The 18,145-nt window shown below is 40.9% G+C and overlaps 1 protein-coding gene across 1 annotated transcript in view; it reads right to left on the bottom strand.

Moving 5' to 3' along the window:
• The window catches only part of LOC126249756 (RING finger protein 10), a 106,908-nt gene that overhangs the window by 24,624 nt on the left and 64,139 nt on the right, over positions 1-18,145 (bottom strand). The window contains exons 5-7 of the mRNA XM_049951447.1: positions 15,908-16,103; positions 6,150-6,395; positions 626-800 (exon numbers count right to left, since the gene is read on the bottom strand). Coding sequence (XP_049807404.1) covers positions 626-800; positions 6,150-6,395; positions 15,908-16,103 — 617 coding nt within the window. The remainder of the gene's footprint in view (positions 1-625; positions 801-6,149; positions 6,396-15,907; positions 16,104-18,145) is intronic.

Raw genomic sequence — 18,145 nt, 5'->3', positions numbered from 1 at the left:
AATAAATAATAATAAAAGTTATCATTACAACAATGTACATATTTTATTTTGGCATGCAACACCAGGGGATTATTATTTTACAAACAGTAGATCATATGCAAATAAAGAATATGCTGACTGAACTTATTGTGGCATGGCTCTTTGTCCAATAAAATTGGTACACATCACCTTGTGTAGCTACTTAGAACAGCAATGCTGTAGGACAAACTAAATTAAATGTAGTGAAGACAGCAATAAAGCAATAGCTTTTTTCCTTGAATGGAAAGGGCACTTAAACACAAGATATAGAACATTTGCAATTGACAATGATAATATGAGAAACAGACACAATGGAATAAAAGACTGTTGGCCAGAGGCACCAAAGACAAAAATGCATCAAATGCATCAACACATTCTATATTTGCATACAGGTATTCAAAGATAATCTGCCCAAGAAACTACACTACACAACACTTAACACCATGATTTTTATAATAATCAGTAGCTTTAACAGTTTAGTTCTGTTTTGAAATGCAAATTACTGATGTTTTTTGACTACATGCCAATGCGTCGTCATCAATTAAATACATAAGAAAATTCTGTGTGTGCACCACTGAGTATAAAAAATAATTCTAAATTGACTAACCTTGATAGAAATAAAAGTATTTTTGTGACGCCTGTATTGATGGGCTCTCAAGATTTTCAACTGTAATATTTGCGGAATCACTCTCTTCACTGCAGAAACTTTCACAGCGTTTTCGAGCAGCAATTTCTTCCACTGCTTCAACTGCTGTTGCTGCCGCTGCCACTGCCACTGGAAGCTACAGGGGGGGGGGGGACATTAACATGTAAACATGAGTTCAAAGTAGTTGCCAGTAAAACTCTCCCAATTCCTTGTTTAATTATTTGATCAACATTTGATAATGTTTCCCCATTCACACTCCACAGTCAGAAAGTAATTCTTTATGCAAATTCATACTATTTCTATGTTAAACCCTAGCAAAGTTACATTTGAAAGATTTTATTGAAATTTATTATATTATTGTCAACAGGTTTAGTAACTATTCAAATGGTAAATAATACAAAGAATTTAGCAGTTGAATTTACAATGAAATGAGGCTATACAGTGATCAGGCAGAACATTATGCCCCCTACCTAATAGCCGATATGTCCACCTTTAGCACATATAACAATGGTGACACGCTGTGGCACGGACGCAATGAGACAATGGTAGGTCGCTGGATGAATTTGACAAATCTGCACACACAGGTCAGCTAATACCCACAAATTTCAGGGCAGAGGGTGGTTAGCTCTGACGCCACATTTAATCACATCCCAGGTGTATATGCATGGGTTCAGATCTGGCAAGTCAGTGGGGAGTGGGCGGTAGGCAGGGAGGTGTGGGGTGGAGTGGAGTGGGAAGCGGCCAACACACCAACTGAAACTTGCCACTGTGTTCCTCGAACCACTCTATCATACTCCTGGCCTTCTGACATGGTGCATTATCTTGATGAAAAATGCCACTGCTGTTGGGGAAACATGATCATGAAAGGGTGCCAAGGAGCTGATCCCACAGAAGACGACGGAGTCGTGCCCTCGGCTACATGGAGAAGGTATCGGGATTCATTAGACCATGCAACACACTGCCAATGTGCCAACCTCCAGTGCCGTTGGTCTAGTGCCCATTTCAGTTGTAGTTGCCGATGCTGTGGTGTTAACACTGGCACGTGCATGGGTCGTCAGCTGCGGATGCCCATAGTTAGAAGTGTTTTTGGTGCACCGTGTGTTCAGACACACTTTTACTCTGCTCAGCATTATGTCTGATGCTCATTCCACCACAGTTCACCAACTGTCTTGCTTTACGAGTCTGCCCAGCCTACAAAGTCCGACGTCTGTAATGAGGGGCGACTGTCCCAGCCCCCAACGTCTGGACATGGTTTCGCCACATGCTGAAAACACTCACCACAGCACTTCTCGGGCACATGACAAGTATGCAGCTTCCAAAATGTTCGTGCTGAGCCTCCAGACCGTCACAATGTTCCCTCAGTCAAAGTCAAGATAGATCACGCACCTTCCCCATTCTACATATGGACAGCATGCTCACTGATCTGACTAGCAGTAATTCTTCACCAGGTGACCATGCTATTGCCTGAATGGGTTTATATTGATAGTAGGTCAGTGGTCATAATGTTCTGGCTGATCACTGTTTATAGAGTTTGCGTAAGACTAAAACTGATATAGACACAATGCTGAGTGAACAAGGATTATTATGACAACTGAAAATTTTGTACATGCTTGTCTATGGCTTTCTTTTGCACTATAGTTAAGAACAGTGCCGTTTTCCTTCTTTTCAAGATGCCAATCCATCAAATACTTTTGCCTTGGCATTGAGGATTGTCGAATTGACTACTCCTTCTCCGTTGTTTCCCCTCTATCCAACATCTGGTCGGGTTGGGGTTTCAAGAGTGCTTCGCAACTTTATCAAATCTTTCCACGATTCCTCTTTCACAATCTGGTTCCATAGCGGGTTTCTCCTCCTTTCTCCTCATCTTTATTGCACAATCCTCCTTGTTCTCAGTCTTCTTCTTGGCCTCTTACCCTCAATCTATAACTCCATCACTCTTCTTGGTATTCTTCCCTCTCCCATCCTCTTCACATACCCAAACCATTTTAATCTCTTAAACTTTCTCACTGAACTTCTGCACTCCAATTTCCTTCCTAACTTCTTCATTTTTCGCTCCGTCTCTCCTTGTCTTCCCTAGCAGACTTCTCAGAAACTTCATTTCACTAGTCACAGCCCAAGTCTCTGAGCCGTAAATTAGTATAGGTGTGAAGTAAGTCTTTTATAGAACCAGCTTGCACCTCACTGGCACTTCTCTTCCCCACACCAAGCCCCTCACACACTGGTAAAATTTATTACTCTGTTGTATTCTTTGGCTAATTCCTGTCTCCAAACAAGCATTCCCCATTAATACACTTCCAAAATTTAGTTGTCCACTATTTCAATATCCTGTCACTTAATATGAATTTGTCCCTTGCCCTCTCTATCCCCTCTGGTTACAACGATGGTCTTGCTTTTCTCCACACTAAATTTCATTCCATATTTCACAACCCTATCATTTAGGATGTTTGTTTTTGTACCTCATTAATGCTTGTTCCCCACACCACAATATCATCAGCAAATTGTAACAGCTTCATCTCCCTTCCTCTACGAGCTTCTTTCGTCTATTTGACTATTTCATCCATCACGATTATAAATAGTAGTGGTTATATCACACTTGCTTGTCTTAGTCCTGTAACATTCTTAAACCATTCAGTTCTTCCAACTGGTGTCTGCACACAACTAGAGTTTTTTTCATACATTGCCTGGATGACTTCAAGTGTTTGCTCTCCAACTCGCTTTCTCTTCAAGGTTGCGAATATCTTTTCCCTGGGAACACTGCCACATTCTTTTTGAATGGATTATGTTATTTATTCTGTTATCTGCCCATCTCTGACAAACAACTCTCACGAATATTACAACAACAGTGCAGCTTAAAAATGTTAACATGAAGGAGGATATCCTGATGTAGGGGTTCAGTTCAATTACATTGAAGAATTGACCCAGAATCTGAAGTTTAACACCTTTTAGTGCATATGTACTCCCTGATCGATAGGGGTTGAGCAGAGAGAGAGAGAGAGAGAGAGAGAGAGAGAGAGAGAGAGAGAGAGAGAGAGAGAGAGAACTAAGCAGATCTTAACTTTAAAGTTGTAAGTAAAATCTCCACAAATTATCTTCAATTATCTTCACATTTTTCAGCCTTTATTCCTTTGTCAAATAATGGACTGAATTTCTTTTCACTGTTCATCTTAGTTACTGTGCTGCATCAGATTAAATAAAGCATTGCACAAAATTTAACAGTTTTACAGAGATGATGAAAATGGTTTATTTTAGGCCATTCATTGCTATGTACATAATATAGCTACCAGATTGAAATCAATTTAAAGTGGAGAACAGATTGATATTTGTCACTATTCTTAAGATATCTGTTTTTATATATACAGGTGGGGTTGTGCGCAGTGCACCCACTGTTCTGTCCATGCGCAATGTGAATCATGTGCTCGTAACATCTGCCTCATTTCATAAACGTGTCAGGATATCGAAACTAGGATTAACATCCAATAGTCAACGGCTTGAGTCTAGAGGTGGAGTGGACACGAGTGGCTAACAGGAAAATATTAAAAATTCCTGAGAAACTGAATTACTTTTTGATGTGGAAGACTGGACATCAATTGTGCTCCAACCTCACATCCAAGGTAACGAAGTATCTAAGCACCTTTCTTGATATTCTTACAACAACTGGTTTTAAACTTTCTAATTATTGCAAGTCTCTAAATTTTCCTGGTATGCTGCGTATTTCAATTGACAATGGAATTCTTTCCTCAATATTCAGGCTGACAACTATACTACGATTAAAATTACTTTGTGATCGCTAGTTCAGCGAGTTGAGTGGTACGAGCCAGCCACCATCCAATCTTAATTCTTTCTCAAGTGCCAAGTGGTTGCTGAAATACCTGTTTTGTATGTATGTGTTGTCTCTTGTGAAGTGTTGCTGGCTGCACAAAGGCAACACTGCCCCCCTCCCCGCTGCACTCTGTCAATCGCACAGTAATTTTAATTGGAGTATAGGCAGTGATTTTCCAGCAAATTTTAAAACTGGAGATTTTTAGGGCACATTGCTACATTTATTTTGGAAACTGGCTTGGTGGGACATGGACATAGGTCTCTGCTGCAGGACTGTCTTCTGTCAAACGGAACCCCTCTAGAGTTAATACTCAGAAGTATAAAATTAATCTTTGCTGGACAAGACAAGGTGTACATTTTGTCCATATAAACCAATCAAAGTAATGATGAGTCCCATGACTTATCTGATTGAAGGCTGCCGTACGGATTAATAAGGTCCTGTGCCAAACTTATTCAACAGACTCCTCAATAATTAAGAACCAAAAGGATACTGTTGAAGGCACGATTTTTATGTCAGACTAACTCATGGAATGCAATGCAATATGATAAGACTCGATACTGCAATGCTTGTGTTATGAAATATCCAGTGGACATGTAGTACTCAACTAGAACTCACTACTGGACTGTGAAAGATCAGTGTGACACGATCATGTTCAATGCACCTTTCATGCATGGTGTGCGTGTTCTGGAAAATGTTGGCTTTGTCACATTGATACAGAATTTCTATAGATGCCAGCTTTCTGCCAACCCAGGACATTGTTTGTCAAGTCAAGAAGGGTGCCACTGTAAGGTGGCTGAATAACTGCTTTAACATAATGCTTTTTTTTAAGGCTACACCTGATTTTGATTAAGTATGTTTACAATATTTAAAAAAACTATGAATGTGTGCTGTCATTCAGTACCATTCTTACTGTGGTTTCACGGGGATTACTGAAATATTCATTAAATGTGGGAATGTCTTGAAAAAGGATTTTTAAATATAGGGTTTTACTGTATATTTAAGATGGCCAATGGAGTTTATGACCTTCCAGATTCCATGAACTATGATCCAGGGAAACTGGTAATTTCAATGGTGTGATGAAAGTGATTGCAAACAGTGAAGACAGAATTCAAGCTGAAACAATTATTAAGTAAGCAAAAATTGGAGACTACTTAATGTATACAACATCATAACAGCGAAGAGCATATCTGACTCCAGCTTCACCAGAAGCATTTATTAAATAACTGACCGTTTCTACATTTTGCTTTTATGTTGTTGCAATCATTCAATGGAAAATAAATAAATACCATTTAAAAGTATTGCAAGAAATTTCTGAAGGGCTGAGATTCTCAAGAGCCTACATATGAGCCAAAATGAGAAATGTAAGTTATAAAAATAGAAGCAAAGTGTGTTCACTTAAAATTTCCAGCTGCTGAGAAGTAATTTGTCAACTCTTTATTCCTTTAGAAGTAGACAAACTATCTTTAACGTTTTCAATTGTGGAGGGGGGAGAACTCAAGATAAGTGGTGGCATCTGGCCAGCCAATCAATAGCACTGCTTTTCACATGCATGACATTAAAAGAAAATAGCCCCTGTTTAACACAAATTTGAGAAATTGTCTGTACCTCTAGTGACACAAATTAATTTTCAACATATTTAACTTCTATGTAGGATTAAACTGATACCTTCATTTCCACATCTGCTGTGAGCACTTGCAAATCAGTATGTGCAGGTTCCACGGTCGACAGTGTTTCAGGCAGTAGAGCTGCTGCTCCCAATTCCAGTAATTTGTTATCTCCACAAATGGTTGGTATTTTTCTCTGGCTCAATAAATCAATAGCTTGCTGGATGAAACAAGTTTCTGGCTGGGACTCATCATCTGCTAGTTGTACCTCTAACTCACAGCGTTCACGTTCTATTATTGACAGTACCTGGATGAAAACAATAGCACAATTTTCTGCATACTGGTTGATATCTGAAGCAGTGCTTTTGTTACAGTGTTTTAACTGAATTTAATACATTCAAATTAACAACTGATTGATGCATGAAAGTACAGTGATTTGTTTACATGGTTACGGTGATTACTGGTGGACGAGCTAAAACAGAACTTTATTTGTGCAAACATACAAAAAGGTTTACATTAATTATCTAGAACTTACAGAATTAGACAACTTTGGTACATTACTTTTGTAAACAAAAGCCAAACTCCCTATATGAAGGATTTAAAAATATATATATCTTTGTATAACTATTAACAATATAAGGAAAAAGACTGCTAAAGAGTATAAGGAAAAGGATAAACTGCTAGTAACTGTAAAGATGACGTGGAGTTGTGGAAAGGCACAAAACAACAGACAGTTTTTGGCCAAAGCCTTCGTTGTCACAGAAAACACCAGCACACTTACTCACACAACCCAGCACACCTCTCACATACTGAACTGCCCCACCTCTGGCAGCACGTAAGGGAATGAAACTGTCACGTTAAACAAAAGCAGCAATCTAGGGAGAGCAGGAGAGGAAGGGATAGCAGGACACACGTGGAGGGAGGACTCAATGGAGCATGACAAGACTGCCATCAAGTGCAGCATTGGGAGGTGGTGATTCAGAGGAGCAGGAGACCTCAGATAGTGGAAAACAAGAAAGGGGAAGAATGGGGAAGGAAAGATGTGCATTGGCAGGGGGCACCACACAGCTAGGGTGAGGGGATGTAAATGAGAAGGTGATGGGACATAGAAGGGCAGAAACAGTTGTGTAGGGGCTGTGAGGACAGTAGGTTACCGTATGTTGGGGCTGGGATAATTTCGGGAGCAGAGAATGTGTTGTGGGGATAACTCCCATTTGTGCAGTTCTGAGAAGCTGGTGGTGGAGAGGAGAATCCAGATGGACCGGGCTGTGCAGCCATTGAAATCATGCATGTTTTTTTCTGCTGCATATGTGCCACAGAGTGGTCTACTTTGCTTTTGGTTACAGTTTGGCAGCAGCCATTCGCCCCAGTAGACAGCTGTTTGGTACGCATACCAATATAAAAAGTTGTGTATTGATAGCAGCAGAGCTGGTATATGACATGATTGCTTTCACAGGTGGCCCAGTCTCTGATGGGCCAGGATAAGCCTGACAGGACTGGAATAGCAAGTGTTAGGCGAGTGTATTGGGCTGGTCTTACACTTGTGTCTTCCATAGGGATACTATCTCCTTGGCAAGGGGTTGGGACTGGGAGTGGCACAGGAATAGAGGTTGGATGGGTGACAGAATACCACTTTAGGAGTGGTGGGGGAATGATCTTGGGTAGGATGTCCTGAATCAATGATAATCAAAGCTCTGATGAAAGATGCGGTTCAGTTGTTCCAGTCCGGCATGGTACTGGGTGACGAAATGGACACTACTTTGTTGCTGGTTCTCCAGGATGATGGGATGATTGTGGGTACGTGAGAAAATGGAACAGGAGATCTTTTTGTGCACTAAGTTTGAGGAATAGTGCCTGCCTGTGAAGATCTTGGTGAGAACTTCAGTACACTGGGCAAGGATGTTCTTGTCACTGAGAAGCCATGTTTGTCCAGGTTGTAGGGGGTATTTTTTGGTGTGGAAGGGATGATAGTTTTCTAATTGCAGGTACTGTTTGCGTTTGAGTCATCACAGAAGAGGTGGTCAATATCCAGAAAGGCAGCATACAGGTTGAGAAAGACCAGGTGAAGGTGATCGGAGAGAAGGTGCTGAGGCTGTGAAGGAATGAGGATAGTGTGTCTTGGCCGTAAGACCAGGTCCTTTAGATATTGTCAATGAACCTGAATGAGACTAAGGATTTGGTGTTTTGGGATGCTAGAAAGGTTTCCTCTAGATAGCCCATACACAGGTTGACATAAGAGGGGGCCATGTGGGTGCCCATATCTGTGCTGTGGATTTGTTTGTATGCCTGGACTTCAAAGGAGAAATTGTGTGTGTGGAGGAGGCAGAAAATTTACATTAGTCTTCCACCAGATAGTCACTGCAATTCATAATGACATTAGTGGCAGCTTTGTCTGCATGTAGAATGATTAGGTCAGGATCTGTTTTGAGGTTGTGTATGGCTGTTCTCTATTCTGCTGAAACGTTAAGTGTTCTTAGGATGGGATCTGGGGAAGGACCCGTACGCTATGGCTGCTCAGAGTTCCCTCTGAGCAGCCATAGCGTATGGATCTCCGTGCCGGCACGTTCACAGGAGCTCCGTCCGTCAGTTCACATGATGATGGCGACATGTATGATCGCCGAAATATTGTGCTCGTTGGACACTATAGGCCGGCAACACACCCGTGGATATTTTGACAATTATGTAACTGTCTTTTCATTTTGACAATTATGTAACTGTCTTTTCATTTTGCCTCTCTGCAACTCATGTCATCTTTCTGGTGAATAGCAATCTGTCCTTTTCAATAATATAAGGAATTCCAACCATGAATTTCCATTGTTTGTTTTTGCCCAATGATTTTTCTTCCATCCCACAATTCTGTGATTTATTTTTTCCTCTTGTTACTATTACTTAAAGTATTTCCCTTCTGGGTGTCTGTTCTCTCTCTCCTTTCCTGTGTTTATGCGTCTTCCAAACCACACAGATTCTGACTTCCAAGCCACACTATGTCAATGATCTTGTCCGTGCATAATGCACAGCCTCGTGACCATGTAGATTGTCAGTTAACATCTGATGCCCAAAATTCTTCCCATCAATAATTATATATTATTTCTATTGAGCAAATTCCCTCCCTCAACCTCACGTATTTTCTCATTCATTTTCCACACTTACCCATGGCACACGAACCTGTGAACCTCCACCTAACCCATCCCTCTGGTGTGTTTACTTCATGCCAACCATAATGGACACTAGTGTTTATGTATCTTGACCTTACCTTTGATAACAAGAAAATTGGCACCAAATGTTCTATGCTTACTCCGAAGCACATGCTACAGATGGATGCAGCAGAACGATGTTATTAACTGGTCTTCACACAGTACGGTGCTACACCGCCCCTTCTTTACTGCGCACTGCCACATCATGCACACTGCTCTAAAACCATGCTTTAATGTCACAAGAAAGGGTTTTTCTTGTCAGGCATTGCTAAGTAACCTGTGTGTTCCTATTGTTTTTCATTACTCTGGTTGAAAGAAGCCACTTGCTCTATCTAACAACTTTTTGGATGAAGTGTTAACGTTTGCAGTTTCTCAGTATTTTAAAAACTTTTCTTTCCTTTCCTGCATAAATTTGCTTGGTGGGTCATTGTAATCAGCAAAGTATTGGCATTGCTGATTATTAGAATTTTGAGCCAAGAATGTGCTGATTGTAACAGCAGCCCGACTTCACCAAACTCAACTTGACTGAACTTTCATATTTTGTCACCTTGGAAATTGTGAATTTTTAAGAGAGATGCCACAACTTGACAAACTTAAGTTGATTCATTCCGTAGTTTCGATAAGCTCATTAGCATTTGAAGCCTCTGCATAAGATAACACTGCAGCAACATTTCTCTGAGAAGTCAAAACAAATAAGAAGTAGGGCATAAAGATGGAAACTGTTCATAAAATTTGTTCCAAGATCATGACCGGACTGTATGTAGTTCAAACAGGTTTTTTGATCAGGCTGGAATTTGTTCAGTGACTAGGATGCTTTTTGTCTATACATATTACTAAATGAAAGACCCTTTCCCATTTTTTTTCATCTGCATGGAAAAGAATCTCAAAAACTACTGTACAGATTTTGATACAATTTTCAGTAATAGACTGGTCAACGAGAAAGGTTTGTGTAGACAATTCATCATTGGTATACCAGAAGATTCTTCAGACTGTAGACATTTTGTGCTACCCTTGCAGAGCCAATGCAGGTTGCTAGTAATTACTATACAAAGACAAACACCACTCTGAATTTTCCAAACAATCAATTGTGCTGGTGATAAAGCAGGGCCCACACATGTATCCCATCTATATTAAATAAATTGTAGAGGCGCCTTTGCTACAGCACCATTCTAAACAAAAGAATGCTATTTTTATTTTAGGTTTGACTGATAAGTAGGCAACATCCACTGGCGTGCAAACATTAAGTACAAAGTAACTTTCACATGATGTGACACTGCCAAGTAATGTAGCTTGGTGAAACTTTAAATGAACATAGGAAAAACTGCTACAGTATGGTGCAGAAGAAATACCCTATGAGACAGACAAAAATGACACTTCTATTCAAATACAATAATTATACTTCAGTCATCACAATCTGTGATGGTCCCCTGGACTTCACAACAGCTGGGACATGGTTCCTGAATGAGCGTGCAACGTGCTTCCATGTTGGTCACAAAGGCGGCAATGGGGTTCTTGTGGTAGGGCATTTCATTCCTCCACAAGCACAGTTGACAAAATGCTGGATGGTCACTGGTGCATTTGACATGCCGCAATACACCTCCCCATTGCATCCTTCACATACCTGATGGGATTTAAATCGGAGGAATAGGTAAGCCAGTCCATTCACCCAATATCATCTCATTCCAAGCACTGTTTCACATGCACAGTTTGATGCAGTCATGCATCGTCATGGCACAAATAAGTAGTCAGGACCAACTGCACCCTTTAAAAGATAAGGCAATAAATACACCTTTATCACATCATGCTTCCCCACACAATAACATCTGCATCACCAAAATGATCCTGTTCGATAATACTGGACATACCCTCATATGGTGATGGTGAGATGTGGTATCCATAATGCATGCAGGACCATTATCAAACGTGATCGTCCCAGTGATCCAGTTGTTGAGGTATGGGGAGGCATGATGTGTCATGGGTGTACGAATCTCAAAATTATGGAACACAGTACACTTATCAGTCAATGTTATTGTGACACTGTACTCCCTCCCCACATGCATGTTTTCAGGGGTGCATCTGACCCTGCCATCATTTTTGCGGGTGACAGTGCACGACCGTATTTAACAACATAGGTGAAGCAGCTCTTGGAACAGAGGATATTTGGTAAGTGGACTGGCTTACGATCTCACTGATTGCATGTGAGAGGCATTCTGGGGACATATTGCAGCATGTCCACATGCACCGACGACAATCCGGTAATTTGTCAACGGCACTGCTAGAGGAATGAAATTTCCTACCACAAGAACTCTTACTGACCTTTTGGTCAGTGTGGGAGCAAATTGCAGAGCATGCATTGTAATTAGTGGTGATAACACACCCTATTAATAACCATCCCCTGCCTTTCGTAAGGTCCAGGGGACCATTCTCAATGGATTGCCATGGTCATTAAAGGAAACAGTCTTTCTAATGAAACACAAATGAAGGAAACTGCAGGTGATAATTTTTAGCACTATGGCATCAAAGTATGCAAAACCTGTGTGTGGAAATTTTGAATTTTATGTTTAGATATTAATAATTTCCTACTTGCAAATAGGTGTCGGAGATTAGTAGATTTTATAAGTAGTAACTTACCTGTTGAGTTACTAATGAAGTGCTGAATATACCTCAAAGAATTATTGCAGTCACAAAATGGTTGAAAAATTATGTTCCTCAACTTTGACATCAAAGAAAATGGAACTAATGAATGATACCACAAAGTTTAGTGCTGGATTGAGCACAAAAATTTTTGCACCTGATACAGATATCTCCTTTGGGCCCTACTTGTTCCAATTTTAAGCCATCTTTGATGCAGTTGGCATGAAAAATTGCTTAAAATTTAAACAGGAGTCATTTTAATAGATCTCTCTGATGCTTATAATACTGTCAGCCACCAGTCACTGCTCATTAAATTTTGTAACATGACTAAGGACTTTTGAATGACAAAATTAGCAGAATGTCTCCTTCAAAACAGACAATTTTGTGTGACACTAAAAATGAGCAGTAGCCACCGAAGAAGGCAAAGGAATGGCCCACCCTAAGGCAGTGTCCTGGCACCAATTTTATATCACATCTATACAAACAACCAACCTATAAAAGCTGAGACGAGACAGTTTATTATGTGCCAACGGTACTCTTGTGGCCACCCAAGTGGAAGGGAAACTGATGTTGACTCTCAAAGAGTTAGGGGTGTACTAGGGCAAGAATTCCCTCAAGCCAGATTCCCACAAAAAATGTGTGCCTTTCATGAAAGAAACAATGCACAAAAACAGTGAGTGGATGTGGTAAGGGCAGTAGTTGAACCACGATTGATCACTCACTGAAATATTCGGGTATCTAACTTGACCAATCTGACATTTGACAAGCTCTGTCAAAACATTACGGGAAAAGCATGTACGACAAATGATGATATCTGAAAACTGAACACCATGAACTGGATAGCTAAAATTTTCAGAACATATGCTCTTGTGGAGATTGGAAAAGGGAACTGCAGAGGAGCAGGGAAGGGGAAAGACTGGCAGTTTTGTTGGCAGAGGCCAACATGCAATGCGGGTAAAGGAGGAGGATATAAGGCAGAGGTGTCAAAAATTGTTTTTGCAGGGTGTGGGTACAGTAGGTTACCATGACACAAGGCTGAGATAGTTTTGGGAGTGGAGAATGTGGTGTAAGGATAACTCGCATCTGTGGAGTTCTGGAAAGCCTGTGGTGGAGGTGAAAACCTAGATGGGCCCAAGTTGTGAAGTACCCATTGATATCAAGCATATTACGTTCAGCTCCATGTTGTGCCACAGGGTGGTCTACCACGCTCTTGGCCACAGTTCGGCAGTGGCGGTAGCCATTCATCCTTGTGGACAGCTGGTTGGTAGTCATACCAACATGAAAAGTTGTACAATGATTGCAGGAGAGCTGGTATATGATTTTGTTGCTTTAACAGTTGGTCTGGCCTCTGATCTGGTAGGATTCCTGTGGCAGATGCTTGGGGTTGGAAGTGGCATACGAATGGAATAGGATGTTGGGGTGGTTGGGTAGGCAGCAAACACCACTTTAGGATGGGTGAAAACGCTCTTGGGTAATCAAAGCCCTGACGAAGAATGTGGTTTATTTGTTCCAGTAGGGTGTGGTATTGGGAGGTGAAGAGGGCTCTCCTTTGTATCTGGTTTTTGGGGTTGGTGATAGGATTGGGGGCATGTGGGGGAAATGGCACAGAAGATCTGTTCATGGACAAGGTCTGGGAGGTAGTGTCTGTGAAAACCTTAGTGAGTCCTTCAGCGTTCTGGGCAAGGGAGTTGTTCTCACTGCAGATACGCCATCCCTGGTTGTGCAAGCTGTATGGTACAGGTTTTTAGGTGTGGAATGGATCACAGCTGTAAAACTGCAGGTACTATTGATGGTTTGTACGTTTATGTGGACGGAGGTTTAGATGGAGTCATCAGAGAGGAGGTGGTGACTGTCCAGGAAAGTTGCATACAAGGTGGAGGAGGACCAGGTGAAGCAGAAGGAAGAAGAGGTGTTGAAGTTCTGGAGGAATGAGGATTGTGTGTCTTCGCCCTGGGTCCAGATCATGTAGATTTCATCAGTGTATACCTGATCAAGACGATGGATATAGTGGTTTGGGAGGCTAGAAAGGTCTCTTCTAGATACAAAATTGTCAAGGATTTTGGGCCACTTGTTGACAAACTGCCTGTTTGCCTCTGTCTCAGGTTGTTGGGCTGACAGTTGTTTGGCGATTTTGCTGAACTTTTGACAGCACAAGTGGCTGGCATTGTCAGTGCTTCACCCTCCATTGCTGGAAGCCATAAGCAGTTTCTCCTCTAGACAGCCCATAAACAGGTTGGCATACGAAGGTGCCATGTGGGTGTCCACAGCTGTGTCCTGGATTTGTGGGTATATCTTTCCTTCAAAGGAAGAGAACTTTTGTGTGAGGTTGAAGTTAGTCAGGTGTATGTGGAATGAGGTAGTAGGTTTGGAGTCTGAAGGGCGTTGGGAAAGGTAGTGTTCAGTAGCAGCAAGACTATGGACATGACAGATGTTGGTGTATAGGGAAGTGGCGTGAACAGAGGCAAGTAGGTATTCAATAGGTTAAAGGGGTGGGGATGGTGGAGAGCCAGTGAAGGAAATTGTTGGTAATTTTGATGTGGGAGGCTAGGTTGTGGGCACTTGGTAGGAGGTGTTTGTAAATGAGGGGCGAAAATCTTTCAGTGAGGGCACTGTGATCAGCTACAAAGGATCGTCCAGGACTGTTGGGTTTGTTGATTTTGGTGAGCATGTAGAAGGTGAATCAGGCTACCATACGGATGACGAGGGAAATAGATTCAGGGGAGAAACTCTGAGAAGGGCCTAAAGCTTTAATCAAGTATTGGAGGTTATGTTGGACTTCTAGGAAAGCATCACTCTGGCAGAGTTACGTTAACAAGCAACAGCTACATCTTTCCGAGTAAATATGGTACAATGAAAGATAGCGCAGTGCCAATGTCAGCAAGTATTCTCCGTCTCTGCACAGAACACATAATCACACAGCCAGCTTCTCACTTGCACGTGAATTTAGGTCCAATGTGAATGACCAATTCAACCAAACTCAAAATATTTTACGTAGATTGTTGTGTGCATAAACAACTAGATTCTTGGCAAAAGTTTGACTGGTTAGTTAAACAAATAGATAAATATAGAATTACAGTAAAACTGTTTTGTATTGCTTTATACAAAATGAAGTTTTTAAAACGATGGTTGGTGAGTGTTTTCAGTATATTTTCAAACTTGCCTTCTTTATCTTACCGAGAAGGTCTGCAGAACCAACCAAATCATTTTTGTACCAGAAAAGCTGCTCTTTTCAATAAAACAAAAATTAAGAAAATAGATCATATTTAGAAATACAAGATCAAAGCTTACACAAAATTTAAGTGAAACTTATATACCCCCCCCCCCTCCCAACTTTGACAGCATGTAGCACAGAACCTTGGAATTTTAACAGTGTGTTGAAGAGAAAAAGCTTTTCATCTGATTCAAACATCTCCCCTATATTACTAGTAGTTTCAATTTTAAACCATCTTAAATTTGGCCAAGGCTTTTGAAGAAGTATCTCAACATTTTACTGGTCCCCACAGAAAATCTTTAATTTTTGTATTTTTCAGTTAAAATGTAACCCAATTTTGTTTCATTTTATAAGGAATATCCGTGAAAAATTACTGTAATTGGAGACGATTCACTTGACATGGAACTCCCTATTACTTTCTCCCCTCTACAGTAGTCCATTTGAATGAATTTACTACGAGAGTCAAACAGTCAGTATAAATCACCACATAAATGTAAATTTGATGAAGAATTAGCAGACTATATTTCTGTATTTACTTCGGTGGGATGCAGCCAAACTGATATTTCAACAGTATGCTTATTGTGAACACCACGTCGCAAAATGAGTTTCCCTTTCAATCTGATACTGACATGAAATACCACAATGCATACCTATATGCTGAATGGCAGAAGAAATGTGAAAGAAGTCAGTTCATTTAATTTAATACAGAAGTGAACATGCATCCGTTAGCTAAATGTGAGAAATAGGAGACAATGCCTGTGCTTCATAGAATATACAAACCTCCGCTGGTGTTGCTAGTAGCAGCTTTGAGTAAGTTGTGTCTAGTTCTTTCTCAGAAACAGAAAGCAGCTTCTTCACAGGGAGGTCCTTGCACTGGTCAACTGGCACAGGCAGAAGTGAGCCCTTCTCTCTCTTCATAAGGCGTAACGTTATTTCTTCACCTACTGAAAACTGCGTGTGTGGAATAGCAATGACGCTGAAATTTAAATATCACCATGAAAATTGTTTTGCAAAATATGTTCAGACAAATTAATGATTTATGGCACTCTTAACTATGAATTAAAAAGTTACCAATACATTAACTTTATCCATTATGTACTTGGTAGTTAACAATTTCAGTTAACTGTACACATACTTTCATACTTCTACTACTGCTGCCCAACTGTCTTCACCTCCATACCAGAGAACTTTCTTCAGACACAGATTTCCACAGCAGATATAATATCAGTTTGTCAGTCTAGTCAAAATGTTCACGATCTCATCAAGTTATCCCATATAAATTATTGTTAGATTCCTCTATACACCACTTCTTCCTCCCCAAATTGATAAATTCTCGCATGAATGCAACAGCTTTATTTATTTCATACAAGCTAAACAGCTGTGTGATTTCCACAGTTACTAAGTGAGAATTAAATTCTCCCTGAACTGCCTCTCATAAATACTGCTGCAAATCACTTTTTCTGCTATGTGAACATCTTGACCAACCACAAGCTATGAGCCAAGCATGGTAACAACATCGTGTAGCATTATTTATAGTTTCAAGAAGAATACAACTCGGCATGGGCTTCCCAAGAATTGTGTAGAATTTAATTTTACATAATACTCTATTCAATTCTGAGTCTATTTTTTGATGAGAAATTAACTTTGCTGCCACTTCTCAATAAATTTAAGACCAATGCAAGAAATCACTTCACGTTTTTAAGAGTTTTACACAACAAACTTAGTTTTGTTTGTTCTCCACTTGAATATGGTTGAACAAGGCAGGTGTATTTCACGATAATTGATGTTTTCACACTAATTTGCTACTCAGTACTCTCACTGAAGTATGTTTTTTTTTTAAGGCTAGCCGTGCTCTGTGGGCCTTGTCATATCCACAATTGCTGAGAAACAGTGTGTCGACCTATCTAATTAGCAGTGAATTAGAAACATGTAACAAAATCAAACAAATCCATGACAGAATAACAGCAATATTATGAAAAGGATAGATTGCTATTCACTGTGTAGAAGAGGCATTAAGCCGCAGACAGGTGCAATGAAAAAGACTGCTTACCAGTTAAGCCCTTTTGCCCAAAAGTTCTCCTCTGGAAATAGAAACAAATAAAAAACGCGCGCACTTGCTCGCTCCCACACACCCGCGCTTGCGCGCACATGGCTATTGTCTATGGCAGCTGTTTTGCAACAGCAGGGGCAGTCCGCAACTGAATCTGATATAAGCAGCAATCCTGTGTTTGTAGTGGGAGTGGGTGGCATAGGGTGGGGAACGGGAGGTATAGGACATTAGGGATTGGGAAGATGACGTGCTGCCTGCGAGAGAGTGCGGGGACGTGGTGGGGACAGGATAGGGTTGCTAAGTGCAGAGTCAGGAGGCTGTGAAGGGGGAATGGAAAATGATAGAGGGGAGGGGAGAGCAGCACAAAGGGAAAAGACTAGGTGCGTTGGCAGAATAGAAGGAATATGTAGTGCTGAAGTGGGACCAGGGAAGGTGCTAGGTTAGTGGAGGATAGGGACTAGTGAAGTTTGAGGCCAGGGGGGTACAGGAACAAAGGATGTTGTTGGGTATGTTGTAGATAGAGTTCACACCTGTACAATTCTAAAAAGCTGGTGGTGTTAGGATGGATCCAGATGGTGCAGGCTGTGAAGCAGTCAAAGTGAAGCACATAGTGTTGGACAGTTTGTTCAGCAATTGGATAGTATAATTATCTCAGGCCAATTACCTCTTGCTGGCAACAGTTTGGCAGTGGTTATTCCAGCTCAAAGACAGCTTGTTCGCTGTCACGGCCACATAGAAAGCACGAAAATGGCGGCAGTTTAGACTGCAGATTACAGTCTCCATTCACTTACCACCTCCCACATATTCATTGTTGATGACACAGAAGCATTCTTCCCAGGACTCAGTACTTCCCAGGACTGAATCACTTTCTCCACCATTATTACAACTATCTCTTGCCTTGTCCTGACATGAGGAATATCCTCCACAGCCCTCCAACAGTGGTATTCCGCTGCCCACCAAACCTACAC

The sequence above is a fragment of the Schistocerca nitens genome, chromosome 1 (assembly GCF_023898315.1).
Source record: "Schistocerca nitens isolate TAMUIC-IGC-003100 chromosome 1, iqSchNite1.1, whole genome shotgun sequence".
Taxonomy (NCBI): domain Eukaryota; kingdom Metazoa; phylum Arthropoda; class Insecta; order Orthoptera; family Acrididae; genus Schistocerca; species Schistocerca nitens.
The sequence above is the reverse complement of the archived record's forward strand: the minus strand, read 5'-3'. Positions and strand labels throughout refer to the sequence as shown.